Source organism: Malus sylvestris, chromosome 5 (genome assembly GCF_916048215.2).
Source record: "Malus sylvestris chromosome 5, drMalSylv7.2, whole genome shotgun sequence".
NCBI lineage: Eukaryota > Viridiplantae > Streptophyta > Magnoliopsida > Rosales > Rosaceae > Malus > Malus sylvestris.
This window is the reverse complement of record NC_062264.1, coordinates 22,201,096-22,226,395: the sequence shown is the minus strand read 5'-3', so window position 1 is coordinate 22,226,395 and position 25,300 is coordinate 22,201,096. Positions and strand designations below refer to the sequence as shown.

The 25,300-nt window shown below is 39.1% G+C and overlaps 2 protein-coding genes, 2 long non-coding RNA genes and 1 pseudogene across 6 annotated transcripts; 2 read left to right on the top strand and 3 right to left on the bottom strand.

Moving 5' to 3' along the window:
• Positions 1–1,262: 1,262 nt before the first annotated feature.
• LOC126623299 (probable pectin methylesterase CGR2) lies at positions 1,263–4,635 on the top strand. Its single transcript, XM_050292148.1, has 7 exons — positions 1,263–1,430; positions 2,058–2,207; positions 2,444–2,483; positions 2,735–2,773; positions 3,278–3,652; positions 3,915–3,970; positions 4,142–4,635. The coding sequence occupies exons 2-7, from the start codon at positions 2,085–2,087 to the stop codon at positions 4,292–4,294; spliced, it is 786 nt and encodes a 261-aa protein (XP_050148105.1). The 5' UTR covers positions 1,263–1,430; positions 2,058–2,084; the 3' UTR covers positions 4,295–4,635.
• Positions 4,636–5,401: 766 nt separating this feature from the next.
• Positions 5,402–15,372, bottom strand: LOC126623306 (uncharacterized). Its single transcript, XR_007623726.1, has 2 exons — positions 15,285–15,372; positions 5,402–5,632 (listed from the first exon to the last, which is right to left on the bottom strand). It is a non-coding gene; the product is annotated as an uncharacterized LOC126623306 (long non-coding RNA).
• On the top strand, positions 15,317–18,096 carry LOC126623296 (protein trichome birefringence-like 13; annotated as a pseudogene).
• Positions 18,097–19,104: 1,008 nt separating this feature from the next.
• Positions 19,105–21,302, bottom strand: LOC126623303 (uncharacterized). The gene is made up of 2 exons (XR_007623721.1): positions 19,781–21,302; positions 19,105–19,669 (listed from the first exon to the last, which is right to left on the bottom strand). It is a non-coding gene; the product is annotated as an uncharacterized LOC126623303 (long non-coding RNA).
• Positions 21,303–22,121: 819 nt separating this feature from the next.
• LOC126623297 (putative branched-chain-amino-acid aminotransferase 7) lies at positions 22,122–24,868 on the bottom strand. 3 transcript variants are annotated; one of them, XM_050292145.1, is made up of 9 exons: positions 24,717–24,868; positions 24,458–24,641; positions 24,144–24,320; positions 23,917–24,048; positions 23,536–23,631; positions 23,326–23,442; positions 22,930–23,025; positions 22,658–22,770; positions 22,122–22,446 (listed from the first exon to the last, which is right to left on the bottom strand). In XM_050292145.1, the coding sequence occupies exons 1-9, from the start codon at positions 24,740–24,742 to the stop codon at positions 22,332–22,334; spliced, it is 1,056 nt and encodes a 351-aa protein (XP_050148102.1). In that variant the 5' UTR covers positions 24,743–24,868; the 3' UTR covers positions 22,122–22,331. The 3 variants fall into 3 exon arrangements, with proteins under 3 accessions (XP_050148102.1, XP_050148103.1, XP_050148104.1); XM_050292146.1 differs by having other exon boundaries at positions 24,458–24,630; positions 24,717–24,856; XM_050292147.1 differs by lacking the exon at positions 23,917–24,048.
• Positions 24,869–25,300: the final 432 nt, after the last annotated feature.

Sequence of the window (25,300 nt, the reverse complement as noted above, 5' to 3'; positions counted from 1 at the left end):
TGGATTGCATAAATAAACACTAGGTTAGTAGTCAAGATTTACACCAAACAAAAAATCAAAGATATAAGTAACTGTTAGGTTGAGAACTAGAAGTAAACATGGTGCAAAAAGTTCTTTGCGAGGGTATATCCAGCAATTGAGGCAGAGGAAGAAGAAGAACAGTAAAAACCTTAGAGGAAACATTTTTTTTTCTTTCGATGAAGGGAAATAAGAAATTATTAGAGAGTCGTGCTGATAACGTGTTATAAATAGGCAAAATTTAGAGAGATAACCTTTACTCGGGACATGAGCGAAGCAGTTGCAAAATATTATACCAACACAAGCTGTTGCTGAGGAAGTAATGTATATTATTGCTATTAGATGTTTTTCTCTTCCAAGTCTAATTTGATCAAATGTAGTGCTCTATTTATAGAGCAATCTCATAGGAAACAAACAAATGACACTATTAAACTTGTGAAAGAGTTACTATATATATGTAGACAAACATACCCACTATTTTACAACAATTTGCACAAACAAATTTCACTTTGTTGTAGCAAATATTAAAGGAATATTGAGAATAAGATGCAACTCCACTTGCACAAAATAGGGTCGGTGTTTATTATATTACTTTTATTTTAGACTATTAAATCTACGTTTATTTAAGTGTTAGATAGATTAAATTCGTAAATTAAAATTTCTAAACTAAGTAACATATAAATGATGATTGAATTATTATCTAACCGTTGATAAACGTAATTATTTTCTAGTGGTGAAACCTTATTTAATTTGCTAATTTATTATACAAATTTAATCTTGTAGCATTACTCTTTGTTTAATGGAGATGTAGACTTTGCAGTGGGTAGGACTTGCAGTTGTATGAGAGCAACTCCACCCATGTGGATTGCTCCGGGGACAGGGGAGAAGAAGGGGCCTGAGGCCCGGTGGACAGTGCTCTAGCCATGGAGAGCCCGAGTGAGGGTGGGAGCTTGAGCACAAGGCCCGTGAGGAATCCACCAGCCTGCAACCCGAGGGCCAGACATTATTTAATTTTTTTTGTGTCAGCCCGAGGGCCTACAAACCCATTTCCAATGTTTTATTTTATTTTATATTATTTAAACAAACAAAAAAAACTAATATTTTATTACATATTGTCAGGGGGAGGGTTTCAAGGATGGAGATACAAAAGGTAATTACTGTTCATTAATGTTCATTAATGGTAATTACTATTTATTAAAGGTAATTACTGTTGAATAGGATGAATTCAATAGTGAATTTGCAGGGCTCAGGGTGGAGTTGCTTTGAAGCTCCTCCTCCTACAAGTCTACAACTACAAATTAAATAGATTCCAAACACTCTCTGCGAGCTAAAGAGGGTAAGAAAGCACTAGCTCAGATCTGAATCGCGCCCTAGATCTCCTAATCCAGCTTTTCCCGCTGCATTTTCCTCAGGTTTCTCCCCATTTACTTCTCGCATCATTGCTTTTTGCTTTGCCGTTTCGGATTCTAGATCCGTTTATGTGAATTCAATTGACTGATTTTATCCGCAAATTAGCTTACTTTACTGCTTAATCGATCAAAATTTGAATTATGTATTGATTTGGGCGAAGATTGCATTATTATGCATGTGTTTTTTGAGTTCTTGCTAATTTCGTAGTCGATTGGATATTTGGGTTGGTTTTATTTGCAAGAATTTTGAGCTGAAACTTGCATGTTTCAGTGGAATCTTCCTCAATTTCGCAACTTTTAGATTGATACTGCTGCATTCGTTGATGGTTTGTGGGTAGATTTATGTGAGAAGCAATATTGTGTGTAATTTGGAGTAGCTGGCAGAGTGCAGTATATCTGTATGGGTTTGAATTGATGTTTGGAATGCGAATTTTGTGTTTGATGTGGATGCCGAAAGATCTCTCTGCGGCTTTGTCATAGATGTTTGTGCCGGTCTAATTGGGATGATGTGAATAACTTGAGATCAGTGAGTAGAAAACAGTTAGAAAAATATTTCGGCAGAAGGCATTTGGAAACACTGCTAATGGAAGTTTTTTTTTTTTTTTTTTCAACTTATGCTACTTCTGGCAGGATTTCTAGTTTGCAGAATTTATAGTCATGTCAAGGAGGCCAGTAAATCCTTCCAGACGCATTGGTGACGGTGGAAGTATCCCATTTGTGGGTGCAGTGCAATCCAAGGCACGCTCATCACCTCTACTGTCCATAGGACTTGTGCTTGTGGTACTTTCTATCACCATTTTCTTCCGGTACATCATTATTTTTTTTTGAGATCATGGTGTAATCCTAACATATCCAGAAACAAACAGTCCTGACAAAGTTGAGCACAAACAGATGACTAAAATGTGTCCACACATCTTATAAATTCAATCCTAGTAGTAATACCGTCACTGAACCCAATTACACGAGCAAGTCTAGTTTCTTTAGGAAAATACTGACTATTAACTTTTAAATTTCAGGGTGCAGTTCTTCTCGTCTTCTACGCTTTTAGCGGGTCAGGTTAGTAGTTGTTTTGACTTCTACTTGCAAATGAGGTTTATCAAAAACAATATTTCCTAAAATTATGGTATGAAGAAGAAGTGTGATTCAAATGTCATCCCAACTCTAACAAAAAACGTTGATGGGGGCATATATCTTTTCGATCCACCTTTCAAGAAAAGTGTTTAGGCAAGCTCTGCAACTCTGACAGCATCCAACGCTGTCCTTTCTACATTCCATTTTGTTCTCAATTATTATGGTTTGTATTACAGGTGGCCAGAGCACTAAAGAGGCTGTAATTAAACTTGAAGGTATATTTCATAATCTATTCTATTGTCTAGTGTCCATAACTCTTAAAAAGTTTTGGGTTATCGAATGCAATAGCACACATACTTATCAAAATGGGATGCTAGAATTCCATATTGTCTATCATAAATTTCTTACATTGCATCCTTGAACTCACTAGTTATCTATATATGTTTTTTTTAGCGAGCCTATCCAATTCTGTTGGATTCTCAGTAGAGTTGTATAGATTCCGTCAGGAGTAGGTGTAATAGTTTTTTGTCCTAGAGGAACAAGGCTGTACAGAATTATTCTGTTGAACAATTCAGACAAACTGATCTTAGTTGTTTCAAAATATGTAAATATCATTATAAAGTCTCCGTTTCCTTTTATTTTAATTTACTTTTTTAAGAATTAGAAACTCTTTGCTGTGAGAGATTTTTTTTCTGTATTTTTGTGTTGTATTTTAGCATGTAGGTTTTTCCAGGTACAAAAACTATTTGAGTTTGAAAATCTCTAATTTGTACATGTAGGTGGTTTTTCATGTACATTTGAAGTTCAAAGAGTAATACCTATACTAAAGAAAGCATATGGTGATAGCATGCGTAAGGTGTTGCACGTGGGCCCTGAAACCTGCTCAGTGGTATCTAAATTACTAAAAGAAGAGGATACTGAAGCATGGGGTGTGGAACCATATGACTTGGAAGATGCTGATGCAAGTTGCAAGAGTCTTGTTAGCAAAGGCATTGTGCGGGCGGCTGATATAAAGTTTCCACTGCCATACCGGGCAAAATCATTTTCTCTCGTAATAACATCGGATGCATTAGATTACTTGTCTCCAAAGTACCTCAACAGAACTCTTCCAGAGTTGGTGCGGGTATCTGCTGATGGTGTTGTTATCTTTACTGGTAAAATTTTCTCAGTAAACACACCACCCCACCCCCAGTCCAAATGAGATTTACTTATGGTATTTGTCTGCATCTCTATTCAAAATCAGTTAGCAGGAGCTAATACTTCAACTTAAATGGTGGAGGTGCAGGCATACTGCCTTACTGATCAAAATCTAAACACAATCTTTTAGTTGGTCATGCCCGTGATTGATTATGCAAATCATACATGACAGTTATTGTTCTCTTTGAATTTTTATGTACTTGTCGTTTCCTTTTATAGGTTATCCAGGTCAGCATAGAGCTAAAGTTGCAGAGCTATCCAAATTTGGCCGTCCAGTAAGTTATTAATGTTTAATAACCACATCGATGACAATTGCTGGTGCAATACTATTTTTGCTTCTCAATTTCATTTTCTTGCTTTGATTGTACGGGTGTGGCAAGTTTAACTTCCTATTAACTTTGCAAAAGTTAAATCTGGAAGAATGACGCAATGATTTTCTTTTGAAGGCGAAATTGCGAAGCTCATCTTGGTGGATAAGGTACTTTGTTCAAACAAGCCTAGAAGAGAACGAAGTGGCCTCAAAGAAGTTTGAACAGGCTGCACTAAAGAAATCTTACACACCTACCTGCCAAGTTTTCCACCTCAAGTCATACCACTAAAATCACAAAATTGCATCTTTACTCTATCAGCCTCTTGGTGAAAACACCGAGTACAAAACGTTTTCAGCACCCGAAGGGTAAGTTTATATTTAATGGGAATACAGAGCCAAATTGTGCGCTCGGGTTTGATGCATGACCTTCTGATCGATCTGTGTAGGGGAAGTGAGTTCTCATGAGTTGGCTTTCATCCTCTCTATGTATTCTTTAACATGATGTATTTGTTTTTCCTCAACATTCTTGCTCCTCGTTGTTGTTGCAGTAATAGATTTGTTAGTACTCTCTACATCTATTATTGTTTATTATATTTATAAAACACAAAGGTTGTTATTTTGTGACCGAAAGATCACAGGTTCGAGTTATGGAAACAACCTCTTTGCAAAGTGAGGGTAAGGCTGCATTCGATAGACTCCCCCCTCCCCGCTTGTTGGCTTTATAAAACACAAAATAATTTCTTAGTGATAACTATAATATCTCATGAATGGATGGCATCTTGTCTCTTATGGTTAAAAGGAAATGATGATCCAATGATTTTCCAAAACAACTGATCGCCAGATTTACCACATCCAGACTCCATTAAATTTTTGAAGGGGCATGGTATTTACTCTCCGAGATTATTTCTCGACACACCCCTCATCACTTTTGGCTTTTGGATCGAATAAATCAAAGGATAATTAAGAGCGTTTGGATTGAATAAATCAATGGATAATTAAGAGACAGAAACTAAGTGGAGCATGCAGGGGTTGAGAAAGGGTGTGTAAATGATTTCGTTTTGAGAAACTACCACATCATTTGGTGAATAAAGCTTACTAGTGTACGGAAGCTTGGTTATTCATTCACTGTCTAAATAGAACTCAAGTTGTACTTTACCTTTCGAAACTCAAAATTGTCACTTAAGTTCATAAAAGCTCTCAATTATTTTTAGGTTTTCCCTACAACCCTTTGAAACTCAAAATTGTTACATAAGTTCATAAAGCTCACAATTAGTTTTAGGTTTACTCTATTTTTGGCACTAGAAAAGTAATGTAAAATCGTTAATAAAGGCTTGTTTCACATTTTTTTACAGGGACTAATAAGAACGGTTTCAGAAAGGTTTAAAACGCCTTCATATGTCCAAAATTGCTTACGACAATATATCAAGAAGTTTTTCTAAGTACATTTTTTCGGAAGCACTTCAAGCATTTTAATAGAAGTGCTTCTTAAGTTTAAGCAAACGTGCTTTTACAAGAAGAAGTCCAAGAAAAAAAATTAAAAAAACTGAGCAGCAAAGTGCTTTTATAACCTTTGTTTTTTGCTGGAGAAGTGCTTTTATGAGTTGGAGTTGGCAGTTAAGGCTAAAACCTGTTCGTGGCAGGAATTTCCGTCGGGGATGTTCACTGGCGGGCTTATCGGGCAAGGCTGAAAGAGAATGACAGAGTTAACTTTGAAAGGTGCCTTTGTGGGGCCTTAGGTGTAGGCCTTGAGGCTCACAATCAAGATTAACTTTTAAGTACTCAGGTGTGCCACTGCCATCTTCAGCAAGGCAGATGTAAAACGGATGTTGAGTTTATGTTGTATATATACCCAAGAGACTATGTTAGTTATAACAGGTGCCTTTGTGGGGCCTTAGGTGTAGGCCTTGAGGCTTCCAGTCAATAACTAACTCAGTACTCGAACATATAATGTTTGTTTCGTTGTTACATACAGTATTATGACTGTTATACTTCTGATCATAGGCCTTGAGGCTTCCTATCAGAATTAACTCTATACTCAAACGTTCTAGCCCGAAGAGTAGAATGAATCCAAATAGGTGCCTTTGTAGGGCCTTAGATGTAGGCCTTGAGGCTTCCTATCAGAATTAACTCTATACTCAAACGTTCTAGCCCGAAGAGTAGAATGAATCCAAATAGGTGTCTTTGTAGGGCCTTAGATATAGGCCTTGAGGCTTCCTATCAGAATTCATTCTATACTCGACCGCTCTACGATAATCATAATATAACAAAAATAAAACTAAGATATAGGTCGATTACTTGCGCCCCAAGTAACTTCGGACTTCTTGTTATTAAAGCTTGTCGTGGATGGGTTAAGTCCACATAAGGTTCTTTTTTATGCCTTGAGGCCAAGGACTTTTAAATGATCAAATCTTACATGCCCGAGGGCTTAGAACTCAGATCTAGTTTGAATTGTGACGACATATTCAAATCGGATTCAAGAATTGAGAGAGTCTTTTAATAGTCATCTTACTAGAAATAACTTGAATACAACTTGAAGTATACAACATATTGCTAGGCTAATGAATGAAAAGAAAAAAACAAATAGGGTCGGGCAAAGCTGATCGTCTTGCAACTTCCTATCTTTGTGGTTTATCAAGGGGTTTGAGAGCTTTAGAAAAAAAGGGTAGGGATATGAGTTTACAGAGAGAAATCGATACTACAGCAAGAGTTAAACAGGGTATAAAGGCTTGAGTGGGGGTTTATCTCGAAAGGGATGAAGGCTTGGGCTGACTACAGCTTCGTTTGAAGGCAAATCTGGCTTTGAGCAGAGTTTGTGCTTGTATTTGTTTGTTTGATTGAGTGTCCCTATTTCTGATTTCTCTTTCTTCTTTTATAGACACTTTGGCTTGGCCTCATGTAGCGATAATCCTGCCCGAATGCATTTCGAAGGGTAGTGACTCATCAGCTATTTACTTGTACTACCACTGTAAAGTGCTTTTGAGCTAGATGAGTTGGCTGGTCTATACCACTTGGTTTCAGAGTAGGTGAGCAAGTGGTTCTCATGGCTTGTTCCTAGTCGGAAATGGCATTTTCTGCTTTCTGGGCTTTGGCTGGGCTTCGGCCATCTCTCATTCTAGGCCTCCCTTTGGGCCAGCTTCTTCTTTGAGCCCAAAGTTCAAGTTTTAATCCAAACAGTGCCCCCTTTCAATTGATATTCAGTCTGGAATTCCAGGCACCAATATTGATTGAAAAAGTTCGCCATTAAAACCCACGTTTCTCTTTCGGGGCTTGCACCCTTTCTAAAGATAATCATCACTTTTCTGCAATTACTTCACTAACCCACGAGTCCTCTGTGTTCTTAGCACGAAATCCTTCTGCAAAAATTGCTAACCTCCCAGACGTTTTTACTTCTCTGAGTCTTTCAAATTCTCTATTGCTCTTTGCCTGATATCTTTTTCCCTTGTCGTCTTTTTTGCCCTTCCCCTTCCAAACTTCATCAAATGGCTTCAGGATCCAGCCAAATCCAACTATCATATGAATCTGGTGAAGGCATCACCACTTTGCGCCATCTACTCAACGGGCTGCATCGCCCTCGGGTAAGTTTGAATTCTGAGCTTTTCTTTGAAATGCATGGAGCACAATCGTTGGGTCCCGCATGGATTTCCAGGGTCCCTTCCGTGATAGAGAACAACATGCCTAGGGATAACTGGTTTTCTCCAAATCCTTTTTTGGCTAAGTTGGGCATTTCCTCATCCAAGTGGTCGTCATATCGTCGAGGCTTTCCTTTGATGAATGATCCGGCTTGGGCTCAGTGGATCGATGAACTAGAGCCAACTTTTAAGAAGAAATGGATGAATAATGGTATTTATGAATTGATCATGCTCTCGAAAACTACCATTATTCCCAAGCCCGAATTGCTTGCTTCTTCTATTCTCTTCTGGAATTCGGGCACAAACACTTTTGACTTTCGTATGGGTCCCATGTCTCCGACTATTCTTGATATGGCCCAAGTTTTCGGGCTAAGACCATCGGGCAGAATAATGGACATTACTCAAGACTGGGCTCCCCCCTCCATGGCTGAAAGCTCAGGTTCATTTGCCTTTTTCCTTTCCTTGGAATATAATTCTGCAACCTTCAAGAGTTATGAGACCTCCTTCAAGGGATTCATCCCTTTCGTAAAGGATAATTTTGGAGCAGGTTCTTCTCATGTTGATAAAGATCAAGAGCACATGTATTTCCTCTTATACTGGCTCAACAAACATGTTTTCCCTAATAAGTCTAAAGGAGTGAAGGTTGAATGGATCCCCTTTGTGGAGGCTCTTCATAACTTTGACGATGTAGCTACGGGTCCATTCCTTCTTTCTCATCTTTACCATCTTCTTTTTGAAATGACTCAAGGTGAGCCATTTGAGACTAACCTAAATGGGCCCATATGGATGATACAAACATGGCTTCAATGGTACTTTCCAGAGTTTCGGGCTACAAATTTAGAGTTCCCAGAGGGTGTGGCCCCTGCCCGAATCCTAGCTGAAGCTGCTCCTACAGATCACTCCACCTTCGCCTGCTTTTACTTCTTCAAGTTTGTAGGACTCGATCAGACTTGGAATATGGCTCGTCAGTCTTAAGGAGATATCCTTGGTTTTCTGACCAAGCTTTTCAAGATGCTCCTGGGGAAGATGCCACCTCCTTTTGCAGGGAGAAATTTATTAGTTGTATTCAACCGAGAGACATGGCCTGGGGAGTTCGGGGCAATCGATATGACTGAGGGTTGGAGGTGTATCACCCCAACTTTTGCAGCAGGCAGTTAGGTTTTAGGCAAGCCATTCCCATCCTGTTCTTCGACTCTGTCCATTGTGGCACCTTCTTTCGATTATCATCTCATTCCGAGGCGATCTTTCGAGCTGTTCGACGTAGTCTTGAAGTCATGAGTCAGGCTGCTCGAAAGTCCATCATTCTTAATTTTGAGTGCACTTCACTTTTCTCTTTTTGGTGGGAAGACAAATGGACCAAGAAATATGGGGGAGATTTGAGAGAGACTCATGATCGCCTTTTCAGTCAACTTTCTCTCAAATCATACCCCAGTTCGAGCGAACTTGAAAATTGGAAGGAGATGATCCAAGAGAAGAATCGGTTACTTCTGATAGGTATTTCTTCTTCTTATCTTCATTCTAAATTCCTTCTGAAGCCCTTTTGAATCTTTACCTTGCTTGATCATGCAGCCCAAGTGGATGTTAAATCGGTACCCATTGAGTCCGAGGATGACTCAGCTGATGCAGCAGTCCTTCATAGGGCTGCGGCGGAGGCTGAAAGACGAGAAGCTGGAGAAGGTGGGGATGTTTCAGAAGATTCAGGGGCTGAAGAAGGGGCGCCTGAGGTCATCACCCAAGTGTCTAAGCGAAGGAAAGCGGTTGTGATTGAGACCTCAGAGTCTGATCCTGCATCCCCACCCAAGACTAAACGACCAATTCTTACTAGAAAGAGTAAGAGAGTAAGAACTGTCCTGACTCCCAAGCCTTCAGCCTCATCTGCTCCAGTCTCTGAGGCAGGCAGAAAGAAGCAAAAATCTTTAAGTGAGTTTCTATTATTCTTCACCAGATCGCCATCCTTCTTCATTATCTAATTGCCCTTGTTTCCCTTGAAAACAGGACCTCAAGCATCTAAGAAACCAACCATTGCTTCTAAGGAGGAACCGTTAGGAGCTGTAATGCACAAAAAGGCTGAAGAATTACGAAGTATCACCCTCAAAGAACTTGAGGTATAGTTTATGTTTATGTCTGCATAATCTTTCCTGCTGCTACAAAACTCTGAGCATGATTTACTTAAGTCAGGCTGCAAGAGAGGAAAAGCTCCGTCCGCCCGAGGTTTCTTCGCCACTTGCCCGAGAAAAAAACCTCTCTCCTCCCCGGGTTAATCCTTCAGAGGTACATTCCCTTCTTTTTTGAACCTTGGGCTAATGCCTAAACCTTATCTTCTTCTGACTTCATCCAGGTCGGGGTATCTGCCCCCTTGCCTGGTCAAGGTTCTCTCTTGATTTCTCCCTCTGTCCTGGAAGCAACTCCATCTTCTCAATTTGATCCATCCACGGGAGTAATGTTGCATTTTGTGGATGAGGACAGTAATTTGGTGAGTAACTATCCTCACATTGATTTCCCGTACATTGTTTCGATATCAACTTCTATTTACCTCTTTCTCAACCTTCTTCAACACAACATCCATCAATGGCAACATGTGACGAACCCATAGTCCCTGAGATTCTTGTGACTTTAGAGGCAATTACCTTGCAGGTGTTAGTTTGCCCGATAGTTACCCTTGATGAACCTCCTTCATCTCCTCAGGATCGAACTCAGGTATGGAGGTATTTTCTTCCTGTTCTCCTCTTACCATCTGCTTACTAACACTCGCTGCTATCCCTGGATACCTCTAGGGCATTGGCGAAGGCTTAAGCGCAACCTTTTCTTCCCCGGTCAGTGGTAGAGAGTCTTCTCCTCAACCAGGAATTGGTACTCTTCCTTGTGAAGCCCCAGGGCTTAGTCAGGTATATCTCTTCTTCCCAAAGCTTCTCTTTGCTCTAAACTGTATTTTTGTCTTAATCTGGTCTTCTTTGGTCGTTGCAGCAAGTTCTGGAAAAAGCTTCTCCTGCTCGCTTGGTTCGTAAGTCAAAGCTCCCCCGGCCTCATTTAACTATTGGAAGTGCCGGGATCCCCCATTCTGGAATTGAGAAGACCGGGAAAACAGAAACTGCCTCATTAGTAGGCACTACTCCATTAGAGGAAACTGGAGTGCGAAATCCTCCTCCTACTCCTTTATTTTCAAAAACTGCTAAGTTGCCCGAACTTTTTGAAAAATTCGGGCAGCTTGAGACAAGGCTGAAATCTTCAAAGCATTCTTCACCTTCCGGCTTTCCAGAGCAGCAACGAGTTTTCCAAGAATGGGAAAGGAAGGACTTCTCAGCTTCATTCAGCCTTAAGGCCCTTTGTGACTTAGAAAAGTTTACGAGTGAGCTTTACAAAGCCGGTCAACTGTCAAAAACCCAACATGATTCCTTTCTTTCTTTCTTTGAGAACCTGAGGGCTCTCCGAGACCAACATAAGAGAGCTGAAAGACAAGCCAATCGTGTAAGATGTTTCCAGGAGAAAGAATCCAGTGCTTCTGCTCGGGTAGAAAGGTTGATGAATGACGGTTAACTGACAAAAGAAAGGATCGGAGTGGTGACTTCTGAAATCCAGAAGCTAGAGGAACAACTGGCTGTTCTTAAAGCTGAGCAAGCAACTCTTCTTGACACCCTTGAAAGCCAAATCGAAGAAGCGAAGAAGTCAAACTCGGAGTTAGAGCATACTAGGTTTCATCTTGCCAATAGCCATACTGTTTTGGCCGAACCTAATAGGATTTTTACAATCATGCAGACATATCATTCTCGAATAATCACCCTGAGTGAAGATGTAAAATTATTAGACTAGGATTACTTGTAATCCCTCCTTTAGCAGAATGAACATGTATTTTGTCTTTTGCTTGCTCTGCTTCTGGCTCTTGTCTGAACTTATTTCGGGCAACTCTTTGCCCCATTGTTTATTTTTCTTCTTTCTTCTGCTTCCCTCGCCAACACCAATTTTGGGACATGATCATAATCCCTTGTTCCCCCTTACGGTACTTTTATTTGAGCAAGGGTGTCGTGACGACCTGAGATCCATCTCTCTCCTCTATCGTAACAACTGATGATCCTGGCTTCCCCACCCAAATTAGATTGATCGTGTTGACGGGGGCTTCTGGGAAAGGATTGGTATCAACCATCATACTAGCTTGGGGTTTGTTAAGCAGCAGCTTTCCCTTCACTATAAGGTCTTGTATACAGTCTCTGAACTGGACACAATTGGTTATAGAATGGTTGAAGGTATATTGTAACTTACAATACTTCTTCCCCCTCAGCTCTTCTGGCTTGGGCATTTTTAGAGTATTGTCGGGCAAAATTACTCTTGCCCGCACCAGTTCTTCATAGATCTCAGGTTCCTTGGCTAGATCGAACGAATAACTTTGGTACTTGGGAGGTTTCATAGGGACGAAGCCTCTATCGTTCATCACAATTTTCTGGTTTTTGATGGGTTGACCTAATCCTTTCACCATCAATGGTTTGAAAGGCGTGGTCATCTCAGCAGCACACACCTCAACTTCTTCTCTGTCATGGCTATATTCATGCTCTGGCCTGATTTCTCCTACCTCTACACAATGAATTGCAGCTTTGTTTTTGTAGAAGGGATGAGCTTTAGAAGTATGCTTTACTTGCTGCTCTCCAGCAACAGCCTTTCATACTTAGTGGCAGCAATTACCAATTCCTGAAGCTCGTTGAATTGGGTATCATAAACTCTTTTCCTCAAAGGTAATCTCAGAGCCCTTTGAGCAATTGATATGAGCTGAGCTTGGTTAACAGGGAATTGGCATCTCATCCTTGTCTTCCTGAACCTCATCATGAAGTCATCCGTGGACTCATGATCGTATTGTTTGACTTCAACAAGATCATTGATAGTCAATTCTGGCTCTATTCTGTAAAATTGTTCATGGAAGGCCATCTCCATCTGCCCTCAGTTGGCAATAGAGTTAGGGGGTAATAGAGAATACCACTAAGATGCTAGTCCCGCTAATGAATTCCCAAACAACCTTAACTTGTAGTTTGGGTTGTCCTCATATGCTACACAATGATTGGAAAATTTGAAAATGTGGTCTCTGGAGGACACACTGCTATCTTCACCTGTGAACGTTGGGAATGTGGGCATCTTGAAGTTGAGAGGAAATGGATTTTGCTCATCAATGTATTTAGGATAAGACTTTTAATAGGTAACCCTGAACACTGGGCGAGCCCGTGGTTGAGCATTTTGAGCCACTGCCTTCCTTAACTCAGCCAACTCATCCCTCAGTTGTTGAGTAGCTGTATTATTATTCTGGAAGAGAGGGGAAGCCTCGTTCTTTGTGCTTTGGTCATTCCCTGGGAATGCTTCTTTCTTTGATTCAGGCTTTCTCCAGTTGGCTCCTCCTCCCTTATGAGCCAACGGGGGTGGCCTATAAGGAAGGGGCTTGTCCGAAGTAGTGGAACTTTCTTTTCCACTGATCTCTCTTGTTGTTATGGGCATCCCATACTTTGTCATTTCTTGCTCGCTTTGCTTCCTATTATTAAATGATAATAATGGGAAGCTAGAAAATTCTTTCTTCAGGACTGGTTCTATCACGGGTTGACTTCCTTCAAGTACCACCTTCTTCTTTCCCCTATCTTTTTCTTCTTCTAACAGTGGAAATAGGGGAATAATTGGTTCACTTCTGATGGTAACCTGGCTCATCCCACTTCCCTGAACACCTTTTGGAGTGGAAAACTCCAGATCTAACCTTCTTTGTAGATTCCCTGTTAAGGTACACAATCTACTGACTTCCCCCTTGGTTTCCAGAGAGATCTTTTCCATACTCCTTAATACTTGTATCATAGTAGCCTGTAATTCCTCATTAGTTCCTATTCCTTCTGACTTTCCGGATGAAGATGGGCTTTCTAGGACCACTTGTCTTGATGGGGAAGGAGGATTTCCTGATTAATCTGCCATTTGTAGCAAAGGTTGAGAAGAACCTTCCTTCGTATTCTTTTTGCAAAGTTTATGGCTTTTCTTTTTGGACATGCGAGATCAAAACAATTGAGGTCCCACTGGTCGTGCCAAAACTATGTTCGTGGCAGGAATTTCCGTCGAGGATGTTTCTTGGCCGACGAGCACACAGCTCCCCGAGAGGTTGGCGTCGATTGGTGCTTTGCTGTCGGGCTTCTGCTTCACTGGCGGGCTTATCGGGCAAGGCTGAAAGAGAAGGACAAAGTTAACTTTGAAAGGTGCCTTTGTGGGGCCTTAGGTGTAGGCTTTGAGGCTCACAATCAATATTAACTTTTAAGTGCTCAGGCGTGCCACTGCCATCTTTAGCATGGCAGATGTAAAACGGATGTTGAGTTTATGTTGTATATATACCCGAGAGACTATGTTAGTTATAACAGGTGCATTTGTGGGGCCTTAGGTGTAGGCCTTGAGGCTTCCAGTCAATAACTAACTCAGTACTCAAACATATAATGTTTGTTTCGTTGTTACATACAGTATTATGACTGTTATACTTCTGATTATCGAGCCCGAAGAGCAGAATGAATCCAAATAGGTGCCTTTGTAGGGCCTTAGATGTAGGCCTTGAGGCTTCCTATCAGAATTAGCTCTATACTCAAACGTTCTAGCCCGAAGAGTAGAATGAATCCAAATAGGTGCCTTTGTAGGGCCTTAGATGTAGGCCTTGAGGCTTCCTATCAGAATTCATTCTATACTCGACCGCTCTACGATAATCATAATATAACAGAAATAAAACTAAGATATAGGTCGATTACTTGCGCCCCAAGTAACTTCGGACTTCTTGTTATCAAAGCTTGTCGTGGATGGGTTAAGTCCACATAAGGTTCTTTTTTATGCCTTGAGGCCAAGGACTTTTAAATGATCAAATCTTACATGCCCGAGGGCTTAGAACTCATATCTAGTTTGAACTGTGACGACATATTCAAATTGGATTCAAGAGTTGAGAGAGTCTTTTAATAATCATCTTACTAGAAATAACTTGAATACAACTTGAAGTATACAACATATTGCTAGGCTAATGAATGAAAAGACAAAAACAAAGAGGGTCGGGCAAGGTTTAACCTTGTCGGGCAAGGCTGATCGTCTTGCAACTTCCTATCTTTGTGGTTTATCAAGGGGTTTGAGAGCTTTAGAAAAAAAGGTAGGGAGATGAGTTTACAGAGAGAAATCGATACTACAGCAAGAGTTGAACAGGGTAGCAGAGCTATTATAAAGGCTTGAATGGGGGTTTATCCCGAAAGGGATGAAGGCTTGGGCTGACTACAGCTTCGTTTGAAGGCAAATCTGGCTTTGAGCAGAGTTTGTGCTTGTATTTGTTTGTTTGATTGAGTGTCCCTATTTTTTATTTCTCTTTCTTCTTTTATAGACACTTTGGCTTGGCCTTCTGTAAGGATAATCCTGCCCGAATGCATTTCGAAGGGTAGTGACTCATCATCTATTTACTTGTACTGCCATTGTAAAGTGCTTCTGGGCTGGATGAGTTGGCTAGTCTATACCACTTGGTTTCAGAGTAGGTGAGCAAGTGGTTCTCATGGCCTGTTCCTAGTCGGAAAGGGCATTTTCTGCTTTTTGGGCTTTGACTGGGCTTCGACCATCTCTCCTTCTAGGCCTCCCTTTGGGCCAGCTCCTTCTTTGAGCCCAAAATTCAAGTTTTAATCCAAACAAAACCTGCGCCAAAAATCATCGACGACAGTGAAGGCATGGCCTCCAGAGACCAACACTCTCAACAGCAAAACCAGACGAGGAAAGTCCCACTCTTCCCTCTCCTCTCCCTCGTCTGCTTCGTCTCCATCTTCCTTCTCCTCTCCTCCATTCGGAAGACCTCCGTTCCTCCGCGGCCTCATAACACCAGCTTCGAATTCCAAAAAGACTGAAGGATCCAACCCGAGTCTCCGGGGCGGGTCGTGCGACTACTCCGACGGAAGCTGGATCCGATCTCCGGATGATCCTCCGAGGTACGACAATACCTGCAAGGAAATATTCAAGGGATGGAATTGCATTTCCAGCGACAAATCCAACGGTCGGGAACTACTCAAGTGGAGATGGAAGCCCAAGGGTTGTGATCTACCGCCGTTCCATCCGATTAGGTTTCTGAAGATGTACAGAGACACCAGCATTGGTATTCTCTCTTGTTTATATTTGCGTGTTGGTTTTGAAGTTATTTAGTTGTGATGTGAAGTTGTTGTCTGTTTGGTTGCTGAGAAAGAGTGAGAAAATCTTGCATTTGATGCTATGGCAAGAGATAAACAAACTGATATCCGGAATTTTGAACTTTATATTACTTGCTTGAATGCAGGCCTTTGTTTTCTTAGCTATTTAATTCTAATTGACGTAAAGTTTAAGTTTTTTTCGGATATCTGATAAACCAGCATTTGGTATTTAGTTTAAACGTCGCATCAAATGCAATAAATAGGATGATTTGAAAGGCTTTATGGTAGAGTGATATATATTGAATCCTGGGTTGTATGTACGGAAACCTTATGGGTGTTCTACAGTGCAGGGTTTGTTGGTGATTCATTGAACAGAAATATGTTTGTTTCGCTTTTCTGTTCTCTAAAACGAGTGTCAAGTGAAGTGAAGAAGTGGCGACCAGCCGGTGCTGATCGCGGGTTTACATTTCTTCATTCTAATCTCACCCTTGCATATCATCGAACAAATCTTTTGGCACGTTATGGTAGGTAAGCTATGCTTGCAACTATATGATGGTTATGCACTAGTTTTGTTAGATAAATTGATGGGGAACTGAATTACATCTTGCACATGCTAAGCTTTGATGTTCGTCTGTTTGTTTGTACACTTAGGCTTTTTATGCTTTTATTCGATGCAGGTGGTCAGCCGATGCTAATGGTGGGGTGCTGGAATATCTTGGATATAAGGAGGGTTATAGAGTTGATGTTGACATTCCAGACGGCACATGGGCAGAAGCTCTAAGCTTTCATGACATTCTGATCTTTAATACAGGGCACTCGTATGTATTTTCATTCTTATTTGTTATGCTTGCTCAAGATTCTTGTACATTTAGCAGATACATTTGTTACTTGGGTTTAGTATTAGTCTTCTTTTAATTTCGTGATGTGATCAAATAAATTCTGTTTATAAAAAAATACAATAAGTTGTGTGTATCATATTTATTGATCCCAAGACTAGTAGCCTAGTGTCGATAATCATGATGCAGTTTACTCATATAAGTGGTGAGTGAGAAGAATTTTGATGTGGGAAAACAATTTAGTTGAGATAGAAAAGATTAAGCAATTTGAAAGCTGCCGCAGAGCTTGTTGATTTTCCCACGAGACGATCAGGAACTATAGTTTCTAAGATCTAATTGACCCTCCAAGTAAATACCAAGTACAATAGGAATACAAACCAACCAACATCTTTTCAAGAGAGCTATAAAGCAGCCATATAGATAGGCTTAAATCAGTATGTAGAAGGTAGGAGAAGGTTTCTAAGATAAATACCAGAATTAGTAAACTTCTAAATGTGACGAGTTGGAAATTTCACGTGTCATTAAGTTTGCTGACTATTCATTTCGTTTTTTCGGTTCTTATGAATAAACAGGTGGTGGGCTCCTTCAAAGTTTGACCTGGTTCCTCCAGTACTCCCTGATGTCGGCCTTGATATGGTTTTGAAGCACATGGTACCAATTTTTTAAGATAAAAGCTTCATAATTTGTTTAATTTTATGTTTCATAAGAAATTAAGAGGTAGTATTCTGGTGTTCATGTTTTTAGTGGATTCGTTCATTGTAGGTAATGTTCATGGAGAAGAGAACGAAAGCAGGTGCAATCAAATTTTTTCGTACTCAGTCACCTAGACATTTTGAAGGGGGTGACTGGGACCAAGGTGGCTCTTGTAATCGGGTAAATCCTTTATCGGTAGAGCAGGTGAGTTGTGTGATTCTATAATGACCCAAATGGATGTTATATCTGTTTTTACTTTTGAGCAAAATGAATGTTATGTTTAGTTAATTGAGCTACACTTACATCTTATGAAGCAATGATTTGTACCCAAGCACAAACCCCTTCTACTTTGTGTTGTTTCAATTAAGCTCTTGTATAATGTTACGGGTTCGAGACTTGGGAGCAGCCTCTCCATAAATGGGGGTAAAGCTAGCCGACATTCACCTCTCCCAAACCCTGCGTAAAGCGGGAGCCTTGTGCACTGGGTACAAATACGAGATAATATAATGTTATGGTTTGCTTTGCAGGTCGAAGATCTCTTCTCAGTGAAGAATAATGGTACAAACGTGGAGGCACGCCTGGTGAATCAACATCTCTACAAGTCCCTTAAAGGATCAAGTTTCCAGATTTTGAACATAACCCACATGAGCGAGTTCAGAGCAGATGCCCATCCATCCACAGCCAGTGGGAAGAAGCACGACGACTGCATGCCAGGATTAACAGATACTTGGAATGACTTATTTATAAAGCAGCTAAATGTTATTAGAAGTGGAAATTAATGAATTATTTTCATGTTTGAGATTTTTCATTTTTTCCATCTGAAATGTAGTGAACTTCGGAGCACAAGCCCATCCCATCTTGTTCTCAATGCTGCCTTTTTGAAATCCACATAATGCTGCATCCAGAGGAGGCAACCGTGGTTAGAACACAAGGAAAATTCCGGCCTGGCTTTGGACACCGGAGCCATGACAACGAGAGTAAATGGTAATGTTCTATTTGCTTGTCTTATATATTTTGTTTTAAGGAGTTGTCCTAATCGCCCCGAATGACCCCCCCCCCCCCCCCCCCGTTTGCCCGATTACTACGATATGATCATAAAAAGCTAGTTTTTTCCGGAATTTTATTGAAATAGGGGTAGGATGAGCAAGGATAGTTCTGTACGCACCCATTAAACAGTGCTCCTTTTCCTGTGCCGTACTCAACCCTGCAAATGCAATGTCACGACATCCTGAAATTAAACCAAAAAGAAGAAAAAATGAAGTTAAATTCTCTACCTTTCTCCTTGATAAATTACAGCACCAATTGGGGTGACAGCAACGGCAGTTCCTGTATAGATCGTCGGCTTCAAGCAAATCCTTAACCGGAATTACACGTTCCTCGAACTGAAGGAAAGCATGCATGCTCTAGTTTTACGCTTTCGAATTGAGTGGACCAAAAGCGCAGTAATGCTAATTGGTTTTGCCTTCAAGATGAAAATATTGCATGCTGTCTGCTCCCATCTGCATTCTTAAGGCATTCTGTCCAGGCCTAAGGAGCAGAAATCGATCATCTTATGTCCTGTATGCCGCCTTAAGACCTTCATATATACCCTGACAAAACCCGCAATTTGCATATTTATATCACCAAAAGTTCAATAGCATAATAACATAATCATATTATGTTGTCGCAGAATGAATCTGAATGAGACGTCTTGGCAAGAATCTACTTAAATAATGGTCGATATTCTCTGTTTGACAGGATAACATTTCTTCACAATAATAAAAGAATTTGACTGAATAAGCTACCTAGCTAGCAGCAAAGCATGCAAAATTACCAATGTTACCTTTCGAATGAATAAGATTGACACTGGAGTTATATACATTTACCAATAATGATTAGCAACTAATCAAGCCTAACTAATCACACTAACACCTCACACTAACACTACAATTAGTTACATAACTGTTGCAATAGGTAAGGATAAGGACAATGACTAGACTATGACACTGCTGACTGTACTGCGAATATGAGCTGTGTCTTTACACCCGGTCAAGCTGAACGGAGGGTATGAGCAAGAACCAGCTCTTTGATTTAATGATAATCTATTTCCGCTTGTTTGTTACTAGCATGGAACACTGGATTGGAAGCCAGAGAAATGGCAGATACATTGTCACACCACAAAACTGGAACTTTAGACAGAGGAAAACCAATGTCCTTAAATATTTTGCAAACTTAGGTAGTTCTGCTATAGTATGAGCCCGATATCTATATTCAGCTTTCGTTGAGGAACGAGCAACTGTTTGCTACTTCTTTTCACTCCAACTAATGAGATTACTACCCAGATAAACACAGTAATCACTTGTACATCTTCTGTCAAATACACAGCCTACCCAATCTGCATTAGAGAAGGCAGTGAGATCCAAAGAGTTTTTCTTGAACCACAAACCATGATCAATAGAGCCTTTTAAAAACCTCAGTATTCTTTTGACAGCTTGAAAGTGAGTACCTCCAGGACGATGAAGAAACTGACAAACATGATTCACTGCATATGAGAGATCAGTTCTTGTTCATGTCAAATATTGCAATGCCCCACCATTGATATGTATTCATGAGGATAGGTAACAGAGTACCAATGTGATCTAACTTGTGAGTACCAAGAGGTGTAGCACAAGGTTTACACCCTTCCATATGTGTTTTGATGAATAGGTCCAGTGCACATTTACTTGAGAAAGAAAAGGACCTGAAAAACTGTGAACCTCTAAACCCAAGAAGTAGTGTAATGCACCGAAGTCTTTAACTGAAATTAACTGACTAAGCCCTTTGAAAAATGCCTTACAAACTGTAGGACTATGACCAGTTACCTAAATAGCATCAACATAGACCAACAAAATCAGAAGAGAAGGATCAAATTTCACAAATAGTGAATATTCAGACTGAGAATTCGAAAAACCAATGAAGATCAAAGTTTTGTAAAGAGTATACCCTTCATCCAACGAACCAAACTCCATTTTCAATTTGCGTTTCGACTCATTGTCTACCGTTGGTACCACAAATTCAACCTTCCCTGCACCAAATTGATCTCCTACATCTACATCCTTTCTTCTTCTATTTCTAACTCACTCCCTATCGAATTACAGTTCAATATCTACCTACTACAAATGTACACAACTACAACACAACTTATCACAACCTAGCACAAGTTTTACACCTATATATCTAATCCAATTTCGGGATCTCAATCAAGTCTAGTGGTAACCACCAGTATTATGGATTCAAATCCCAAAATTATAAATATCATATACACATACCCGAAGTTGGTTTTTAGAACCACAATGGAACGGAAATGGATCAAATGACGACAGAAAACTAAACTTCACAATCTGAGTTTCTTCAGAGGTTCTGGACGCACCACCCTTTCCAATCTAAGCAGAGCTTCAATCCATATGAAATCGAGCACCCTTCACCAGTTCCCTTTCTCTGCCTCTTTTTCCTTGCGAATATAACCATCAGCTATCCCCCTATCTTCAACAAAAACACACCAGTGAACCAAAAAAAATAAAAATAAAAATAAAGGTATAGGATTTATAGGGTCACAATCGAGACTCATCTTTAATCCACCTGAAATCGAACACTCCCACCTTTCACCAGCTCCCTCTCTTTGCCTCTTTTTCCTTGCGAAGAAAACCATAATCTTTCCCTCTCTCTCCAACAAAAACACACCCAGGGAACAAAAAAATAAAATAAAATTTAAAGGTATAGGATTACCGGGTCACAATCGAAACGGAGCTTCAATCCACCTGAAATCGATTCCTCACACCAACTCCCTCTCTTTGCCTTTCTTTCCCTCTTGAATGTGCGAATAATCTCTCAGTCTCCCTTTCTCTCCAACAAAAACATATCCAGTGAATAAAAAAAATAAAAGTTTTGAATTACACCAGGTCACAACAACTCAGTTCCACATGTGAGCTCATCAGATCATAGCAGTTAGATTCTGGTCACGCAAGGTCTGCAGCTTAGAAACAACCATACATATAGATGCTAATTAAACATCTATATATACTACTAGATGAAGCCCATATACTATGTGTGTAAATATAAAAATTTTTAAAAGAAAAAATATATGAAAAAGAGAGAAGTTGGAGACAAATGTGAGACAGAGAAAGAGAGACTAAAAAAGTGAGGTTTTTTTATTTTATTTTTTTTAAATTGGAGATTTTATGATGGTATTTGTAAGGCTTGAATAAAAAAAAGCAAAATTGGGTTTATGAGAAATTGAATTAATGCTCATAAATTTATTTTGTGATGTTAATAAGTAATTTAGATAAGCTTATTTTCCTCAAATCTCTTGCTTTTATTTCTTCTTAATTTTCATTAATCAAGCCCATGAGTGGGTACTTGTAACCCTCTAGATGGTTATATCCGATATGTTCTTTGTGGAACCCACAAAAGCTTCTTATCTCTTTGATTTATTTTTTGGTTTATTTCTGTGTTTAAATACAACAAACTAATAGTGTATATTATCATTTGAGAAAAAAAAAAAAGTGTATGGCCATAACCATGTTGAAAAATGAAAATGTTAGAATGATAATTAGCGGCTACACTCTTTAATTACCCACAATAAATCACAGACGGGAGAAAAATTATATTAAAACTTATAAAACATCCAATTACATTAATATCTTAGTCACAAGTTTACACTATATGAAGAAAAAAAACTTTTATGGCTTTGCTCATGACGGGTAGTGTTTAATAATATGTTCATATAGACACTTAGTACTACGAGTAGTGTTTAAAAAATGTTCATATAGTAAAGGGTAGAGAAGCAATATTTATAAAACAAAACAAAAAAAAACAAAGATAAGTATATTTTCAATTTAAACATACGATTGCATATATTGTCCCACAAATTCAACAAAAAAAAAAATCCAAGAACCTGGTTTCAGGTTTAGCAATGAAGAACAATATGAAAAACATCTCAATTTATTTGGTATCCATACGAAGTTCATATTATGAACGCACATGCTTCATTGGAAATGAAACGGGGATCAAGCAGCAGCTCAATCAATCAGCAAGGTCCACCCCATTTTGTCCTCAATCAAACCTGTTTGAATCTCAGTAAGCATTTCACGCAGTTTGCAAAACACAGTTTCTTTCCCTCTTCTGTATTCAACCCTGCATTAACATAATCCATTATTAGCTACTAAATTCCAGGGTTACGATATTTATAAAAAAAAAATGCCACGATTTTGAGGGTCTGTTCTAAACTGCTTTTGTATGAAGTGCATTTGGTTTAAAAAGCACATAAAAAATTTTAAATTAAAAATTCAAGGCATAGAAGTACCAAAAGTGCTTTTCCTTAAGAATTTTCCTCAAACACTAGTACCTTTTGTCACGGTATGTTATGCTAGAAACGGCAATGACATCCACAGCAGTCCCAGTACAGAAAACTTCATCAGCAGCCAACACATCCTCTAGTGAAACATCACGTTCCTCCACCTGATATCCATTTCCCAAAACATGGTTTTAGAGGTTGCAATTAGCTAGAAAATCACTTCTCATGAGTCAAATTTACATTTTAGACTTGTGAAATATAATTAACAAGCTGTACAAGCAGTAGTTAATGCTTAATTAAGGTAAAAAGGGGTCGTTAATTACCACGTAATTGAGATGGAGAGCAATTTCTATGATGCTTTTCCTTGTTATCCCTGGAAGGACAGTTCCATTGGTTGGTGGAGTTAAAATCACATTATCCTACACCAGTAAAATAATTGTTAGGCCAAACTTGAATGGGCATTTCACATAGAAGCCTTCGATAACATTGTTATTTTTGTTTTTTAATTTTTAGAACAACACTTCAAACTCAATAATGCACGTTTTTTTTGTTGTCGATTAAAATAATTCTTATTTGATTGTGTAGCTTAACAATTCTGTTATGTAACATGTTACTGAGAAATTAGGGCTTAGGGTTTAACAATCCGGTCACGTAACATGCTCGGAGTGTTGGTGAATTGTAATATTGAAACCGTATATGCAAATTGTAATTACTAATACCTTCACAATGAAAATATTAGATGAAGAACACTCCTCAATATTTTTTCCAGTGGCTGCATCCAGAAAGAGGACGTCAGTGAACCCTTCGGCCCTAGCCTTCTGTACTGTTTTAAAAATCTGTAGCATTGAAATGGAGCAAAAAATAAAAATTATTTAGAAGATCCTAATATCTTCAACCTAATTATATATATAAGTTAGCCAAGTAATTACTGGTGAATAGTTGGTGATGCTTTTGATGCCTCCAGTTCCACCAGGAGTGGCCCTACGAACCTCATTCTCAATGTACAAATTCATGGTGCTGCCACTCTGTTGTATAAACAAAATCAAAGTTTGAAAAATAAACTTCCCAAGAAAAAAAAAAAAGGGTCTGAAAAATAGAGAGTAACCAGGAAAAATCTAAAATTTAATTTAAGAAAAACATAATTTATGTGAACGAAATTACCACAGAACCAAGTATTTTTCTTCGCGATCGAATCCCAATCAATTAGCAATACGTGACTTAATTCTTGACTTTGAAACTATATCGAAGTTAAAGTCTCCAATCTAAAACTAATTGGTGATTAACACGAATTGCATTGGCAAATAAGTTACCTTGTGATAACTACCAATTGGAGTAGCAAATATTAGGAATGTGTACTCTGTTGCTGACCCCAAGCCAAGAACAGAACCACTTCCAATGAGCAATGGCCTAATATACAATACTCCTTTCCCTGAAGGTGGTACCTATACATACATACATACATACATACATACGAAAATTAAAACGTCAGTTTTAACGTCTGTAAACTTTAGAACTGTAGGGTCTAAAGTGAAAATACCCAACGCTTGTTGGCAAGGACTGCTTGTTTTAAAGCAGCAAGAAATTGCTCAGTAGATGGACATGGCATGCACAATCTCTCTGCACCCGTCTTCATTCTTAGAGCATTCTCTTCCGGGCGAAACAGCTGAATGCGACCATCTTTCGTCCTGATTGCCTTGAGACCTTCTAATATTCCCTGATGACACCATCACGTAGATACTTTTAACTACTAGAGTTACAAGCCCTCGGATCGATACTCATCTATTAATGAGCATGGATCCGATTATTCGGCCTCATAGTGAAACAAACATAAGGGCAACTAAGTGTAATTACCTGTCCATAATTCAAGATTCCAGCAAATGGGCTGAGCTCAATCTTTCTATAGGGAGCGAGATGGCCTTGTGAAAAATTCTCTCCATCGGAACATATCATTATGTACATGTAATCGGTTGGAATTACCCCAAATTCCAGTTCATCCCAGTTCATGGCATCAACGTGTTTTTCATCTGCTTCATGACTGCTTTGAGAAATTCTTACAGAAATTAAGTATAAGAGATAAAATTAAGAAAGCTGATAAGGTGAAGTAAATCACCTGTGAACTATGGATTCAGAAGTCATGGCAGCAAGTTAATGTAGAATAAAGTCTAAAACAGCCGCAACAAAGAAACAAAACACCTTTGAGTGAGCAATTTATAACATAAACGCATTATGGTGAGATATTAATTTAGAAAACTGGTAATAATCTTCGATTTTATAATATAAAAGGGTTTCGTTTCAAACTAGTGTTCCTTTGTGTTACATAAAAGCAGGTTTTTTTTCTTCATCTTAACACATCATTTGAAAGCAAATTTCGTCTCTATTTTCGTTTTGTTTCCTATCATGACATATTTTAATCCAAATTTTTTATGAAAAATAAAGGGTGATTAGTACCCTTTTCCCTTTACTTTATATACAACTAGATGCAGTAGACACCCCTTGTGTGTGATTTAAAATTTATAAAGAATTAAATATTAGTGGATTGGGGAAGTTAGAAAAAGTATGAAAAAAGTCGACATGGGTGGGTGCAAATGGGAGAGATAGAAACAAAGAGTGAGTTTAGGTATTGATAGGATGCTATGGTTGTGAGGTTCAAAAAAAAAAAAAAGTAAAAATTTGTTTGGGTAAAATTATTATAAT